Source organism: Elephantulus edwardii, unplaced genomic scaffold, assembly GCF_000299155.1.
Source record: "Elephantulus edwardii isolate Elephantulus edwardi_28Jun2011 unplaced genomic scaffold, EleEdw1.0 scaffold00037, whole genome shotgun sequence".
NCBI classification, from domain to species: Eukaryota; Metazoa; Chordata; class Mammalia; order Macroscelidea; family Macroscelididae; genus Elephantulus; species Elephantulus edwardii.
This window is the reverse complement of record NW_006399787.1, coordinates 7,277,400-7,283,635: the sequence shown is the minus strand read 5'-3', so window position 1 is coordinate 7,283,635 and position 6,236 is coordinate 7,277,400. Positions and strand designations below refer to the sequence as shown.

General features: G+C 53.9%; 1 protein-coding gene across 1 annotated transcript; it reads right to left on the bottom strand.

The window, feature by feature from the left end:
- Positions 1-2,255: 2,255 nt before the first annotated feature.
- NGB (neuroglobin) lies at positions 2,256-6,024 on the bottom strand. The gene is made up of 4 exons (XM_006884652.1): positions 5,867-6,024; positions 4,393-4,504; positions 3,690-3,809; positions 2,256-2,390 (listed from the first exon to the last, which is right to left on the bottom strand). The coding sequence occupies exons 1-4, from the start codon at positions 5,953-5,955 to the stop codon at positions 2,256-2,258; spliced, it is 456 nt and encodes a 151-aa protein (XP_006884714.1). The 5' UTR covers positions 5,956-6,024.
- Positions 6,025-6,236: the final 212 nt, after the last annotated feature.

Below are 6,236 nucleotides of genomic sequence, written 5' to 3'. Positions count from 1 at the left end.
CAATCTACTAGCTCTTAGGGTAGAAGATAAATGCAAACATGGGACCTGGCTTACCCCCTGCTCAGATGATGACATCTTTTTATGCTTCTTCACCTCATTCTCCTGTTCCTCTCTCTCCTCCTGAACCCTCCACACACACACACTGTACACCCCTAATTAAGCCATTGAATTCTTCCATTAAAGGCATACCTTGTGATTGACACTTGCCCCTCCAAGAAGGACCTAGAAGATTCTCTTCATCAACTAATGCGCAATACTGCTGTCAGGGCGCCTGTCTCCCTCCTAATCCCTACAATCACCTTGTCCCTCAGCCTGTGGGATCCCAGGCTGAATGACTTCAGTCTCTAGATTAGTGTGAGTGACTGTAGCCAATATGCCCTCAAATATATAACAGCACAAACACAAGAGAATTGTCTCTGTTTCACATAAAACTCAAAATGAATGGTGCTGGTTAATGGGCACTCTTCCCCAGTGATTCAGGGGTCAGAACTCCTGCCATTTCTTGCTCTGCCACCTTCAACACATGGCACTTAAAGTCACTGTAAGGCCTACAACAAATTGGCAGAAGGATGACAGAGTACAGGAGAGCATCCAGGAGTTTTGGGAAACCTGGAAAGGGCACACAACGCCTTCACATGTTCTTTTGGCCAAATTCAATACTGTGACCCATCTAATTGCAAGGGAGGCTAGGAAATGTTGTCTAGCTGAGTGCCCACTAGAAAGGTGAGTTGGGTATAGGGACCTGCTGGCCAGTTTCTGATACAGGACCCAAGCTCCATCCAGTCACTGGTTTGTGGTCTTTGTTTGTTTGTTTGTTTTTTGTTTTTGGGTTTGGTGTTTGTTGTTGTGTTGGTTTGTTTTGTTTTGTTTTGTTTTTTTATTTTCCAGGCCTTTCCCTGTGGTTTTTTTTTCTCTTGCCTTGGATTTTCCAACCCCATCCTCCCACCCCACTCCAAGATCCACTGCCCTGAAGCTTCATCTGACATGTCAATACCCAGGAAACGACGTGTCACAGAGTCAGGGAGGCACGCAGACCAAGTTTATTCTTCATAAGTTCACACCACGACAGCACAGAGCAGAGGGAAAAGTGTAGACAGCACAGGGAAGGGCAGAGGGCATTCTGCAAGTCCACATGGGGTGTATATATGGGGGCAGTGGGCTGACATCCATATGGTCAGAAGATCAGGGGAGACAAAACCGCCAGGAAGGAGTAGGGGTAAGGGAGAAAGAGATTGGAATGAAGTCACCTCTTTTTCCCCTTGCCTGTGCTCACCCTACCCCCTGCTGGCTAACTGGTATCCAAACCAGTATAAACTAATTGTTCCCTAGTCAATCCTGACTCCTGATGACCCCATGTGTGTCAGAGCAGAGCCATGCTTCCCATAAGGTTTCCAAAGGCTGAGTCTTCAGAAGTAGATCACTGCCTTCTGAGGTATCTCAGGCTGGAACTTCCAACCTTTCAATTAGTAGCCAAGCACATTCATTATCCGTTTGTACACCCAGGGCCTTGGGCTGGGATCTCACAAAACAATAATAAAAATGCTTCCACAGAAAGTGCTGAATGAGAGACAGAACACACTGTAAAAGAAAACACTTCTCTGCCATGTGTCATCTGAGAAGCCCTAGAGACCCAGGTCTGCCTCCTCACAGAGCCAAGGCCCCTCCCTTCTCAGCAGTTCTCCTGACTACCTGCTCTGTGTGGCCATGGTCAAGGCTCAAGTAATTTCTTTTTACTTATGAAAAAATAAATACCCTGGGACATAAAAGTATTAAAGGGCATGAACAGGCAAAACAGGAAGGTGCTAGAATCTCACACCTCCACCCACCAATGTGGCCCAGGCTCACCTGAGCAGGGCCAGACAGAAGACCCCATTCTCTCTGAGCCCCATTCCTTCTTCACTCTGTACCACCTGCCCCACAAATACTTTACTCCTCTTTTAAGGGAGAAGGGGTGCCAGCGGGGACAGAAGGTGAGTGAGGAAGAGGCTGGAAGGAGTGATAGAGAATCCAGATGCAGCTCTGTGAAGGGGAAACCCCTCTTTCCTGAACCCCCGCCCCCCCCATCTGCAGTTGGCTGGGGCAGGTGAGGGTGGCTAGGATCCTCGCCTGGCTTCATCACCTCTCCAGGACAGCTAAAGGGACAAGGACCAGGATGCAAGGAGATCTGGTGGAGTCCAGGCGACAGCGGACACAGATTGACAGAGACACACACAATGACATCCGTCAAGGTGGAGGCCCCCATGCAGGACCGCCTCTTAATCACTGTCCCAACCTCGACTCATGGCCTGTACCACGGCCCCGTACAGCTGGCTCCAGGCAGCCCGCATGGCTGGCGTGAAGGCGGGACCCAGGCATTTCTCCAGCATGTAGAGCAGGGACTCACCCACTGTCTGCAGAGGCAAACGGCAACCTGTCATTCCCAATCACTCCACTCCACAGGTGAGAAAACTGAAGTGAGTAAAGAACTTCTCTCCTCTCCCGCACTTGACTCATGCTTTCTGAAAAAGAATCTACTCCAATCTTTGGGAACCCCACTGTACCCTCCTCACAATGACCCGTGCATGAGTGGGGCTTGGGGCTTTGCCTGGGAACTTTGGCTCAGACAGAGCAACATCAACATCCCCCAACCTCAATGTTTCCTCATCAGCAAAGCAGCAATCACAGTGGTTTAAGAAAGAGCTCGGACTCTGCAGCCAAGTGGGCCTGAGCTCCAGTGCTGACTCTGCCATTTATGAGTTGTGTGGTCTTGAGCAAGATATTAACCTCTCTGATCACAGCTGCTGCTTCAGAAAAATAGGGAACGTGAAAATTCCAAGTTATGGGGTTGTTGGTACAATCTTTAGAAAGTTCTTAGCACCTCACCTGTGCACAGGAAGGCCTCAATCATTTGTTCTGTAAAAATTTACTACACATCCATTGAGAGCCAGACACCGAGTTAGTGTTGGGGATGGAGAGGGGAGCAATTCAAAGTCCCTTCCTCAAGGAGCTTTACCCTGGTAAAGTGACTGGATTGTGGTAGAGGGATGTCACTGGACACTGATGACTCTTAACTCTAGGAATTTACATCCATGATCACGGTCCTTCCAGGCTGCACTGAGTTCACCCCTGTGACATGATCTGGCCAGTAAGACATGAGCAAGACTTATGCAAGCAGAGGCTTGGTAAGTGCACACACACACTGAGGTGGACCCTCTTGGGGCACTCCCTCTAAGAACTCAGCTGCCATCCTGTAAAGAAGCTCACCAAGACAAGTACAGGATGTCAGGTCACATGGAGAGATGCCCTGGAGGCCATCCTGGACATGGATATAAGGACATTCCTGTCCTAGCTGAGTGCAGGAAATGAGTGACTCCAGCTATACTCCTTGGAACAGAAGAAGTGCTCAGGGGAGCCCAGCCAGGGCATCCAATAATTTTATAAGCCAGTACATTTTAGAGTGGCTTGTTACACAGATCAAATCTTCATTTCAGTGGTTCCCTAACTTTCTGTATTTCTAAGAGAAGCCATTCCGGAAGAAGAAAACAATGGAGGCTCAGAGTGCCAAGGTCAGGGTCACTGAACAAGCATGTAACAGTTACAGGCCCAAGTCATCCGAGGGCCTGGAAGCTGGAGGTGAGAACAGGAGGGTGGAGCGGGACAGGAAAAGAGTATCAGCCTCCTGCCATGAGGCCATGGAGTGTGTTACCCACCGAGAATGAGCTGAGTTTAACACCAACCACCCGGTGCTTCCGTCCCAGCCCTGCAAGGTACTCCTCCAGCGAGGACAGGTCCTCCACATTGGTCACTGCAGCATCAATCACAAGCATCACCTGCCAAGACCAAGGCAGCAGTGAAGCCAAGGACCCAGGGCCTGAGATCAGGGCAGCCTCACCGCCTCCCAACCACAGCCTGGGCCTGGTATCCCACCCAGAAGCAAGAGCATTCACCCAGGATTAGAGAGGGAAGACAAAATCGCCTGTATACAGCAGGATCTCAACATGTGAGAGCCAAACTACTGCTGTACCCTCGAAGGAAGACCCCTTCTTCTGAGGGTCTCAGAACCTCAATGACCAGTGTTATCTGCAAGGTTAAGGGAACACCAGGGCCCTGTGGGTTCTTCACAGGTCTCCATGATTCACCCGCAGGAGTCTGGGAACAAGGCTGAGGGGCAGTGACAGGAGGCTGGGACCAGCAGGCTGAGCACAGGGTAGAGGAGGGGGCTCAGCCTAGCCTAGAGGGAAAGGCGCAGATACCCCACACCGGGCTGGGTGGGTTGGGGGGAGCAAGAGGGAAGGAAGGACCAGGCCTGGAGAAGGAGTGGAAGGCACTTCCTCCCCCAGATCCCTCTCCCCGCCAGGTCCCAGCGGCCACGCCCACCACGGCCCCGCCCTTCTCCGCCCACCTGCCCCTCACCTTCCGGATGTGGTCCAGGAACTCTGGGGAGGAGAGGCAGTCCTCCACGCTGGAGAACTGGCGGCAATTGTACTGGAAGAGAGGCAGCAGGTCGGGCTCCAAGTCAAACAGCCTGCGGTGGCGGGCGAGGGGCGTGAGAAGAGGAGACCCAGCTGTCAGCCCCCAAAGCCCCACCCAGTGCCCTGGATGCTGGCTCATCCTCCAAAGAGCAATGTGTCACCAAGTCTCTCGGTACCTGGCACATAGCTGTTGGGAGCCGTCAAGTCGATTCCAACGCATAATGAATGACCCAACGTGCAGAGCGGAATTGCCCCAGGGGCTTACAGGAGCAGATTGCCAAGTCTTTCTCCTCCTCTAGAATCACTGGGTGACTTCGAACCCCCAACTTCTCCATTAACAGCTGAAGGCTTAAGAGCTGTGCCAGCGGGGCTCCTTCTGACTTATAACAACAGCCCCTTCACAAACGCGTGAGAGGCGTGTACTGGGGCAGGAAAGGTGGAATCTCATTACAGGAGAGAGAAAACTCTTTCCCCTCTTTCTCCCCTGCCCCTTAGCCTCCCACTTTTGGGTCAGAACTTCCCACAGCCTCCTCATGTCTCCAGTTAATGATAACTGTAGTTATCAAAAGCAAACGCCATTCTTAGCGCGTAAGACTTCGCCTATGGTTAACGCGCGTTTTCCTTACAAGCCTAAACAGGGGCCACAATGATCACCCCATTTTACAGAGGAGAAAGCAGCTCACAGAGGTTAAATGTCCTGGGTCACAGCGTTTTGGAGCAATGTTGCCCCGGGAGTGAGGGCTTGGTGAGGAAGGCGCACAAGGAAGTCTCAGTCATGTCTGGAAGGGACACGGTGGCTGTAAAGAACTCTGTGGGTTTATTCTCCTCTCTCTTGGGGGAGTTTTGTAAGAGCCCCTGGCAGAAAGTTCTAGGCTGCCTCTTATAACATAGAGCTCCTGAAAATCCAAGGCGAGGAGTGGGGCCGCTTAGGGCATGCCACAGGAGTTAGTGAGCAATCCCCAAATCGGGCTGCAGACTGGCCTCTCCTTCCCTTGGGGGCCCTCCCAGCACGTCCCCAGCCTTCTCAGTCTCTCACCCCTTCCCTGGAGGGTCTTTGGCCCATATCCAGTCCGATTTATCCTTCCATTCTTTGCTAGAAGTGCACACTCTTGGCGCCCGGGCTCATTGCGCCACCATCCACCCCCGCGCGCACACTCTCCTGTAACAGCCCCAGTCTCCAGGTAGCTGTGGGCGCTCTGCAGCCGCCACCAAAGTGGAGTGAAGGAGGCGCCGAGCCGGCAATCCGCTAACTAGGCCCCCTCTCGCCCCCGAGAGCCCCGCGGGTGCGGCGCTGCCCACAAAGCCCCGCGCCAGGGAGCCCAGCCCAACGACTCTGGCGCACATCTGGCGGGCGCCTCCGTCCGGAGCTCACCCTGCGAGACTGGGTCCCCGGCGCCGCGCCCTGGCCACCTCACCTGGAGAACAGGACAGTGCCGTGCTCCAGGGGGCTGCGGCTCACCACGCGCCAGCTCTGCCGGATCAGCTCAGGCTCCGGACGCTGCATGCTCGCCGGGGACGCTGGGCGCACGGCCGGGATCCTCAGGGCGCGGGCGCCGTCACTGCACGTGCAACGCCATCTCTGCGGTCACTCAGGCCACTCGGCACCCCCAACGCCCCCCTGTGCCTCCACCTGCCTGCAGTCGCTGCTGCCCCTTCTTTAGCCGGAGAAGAGTGAAGACGCGCGTGGCCCGCTGTGTGCGGAGGCGCCCTCGCTGCGCCCACCCGGCTGGCCCTGCCGGAGACCCCGCTTCGGCCCCGCGCCCTGCGCCCCGCAGCTCGGCCAGC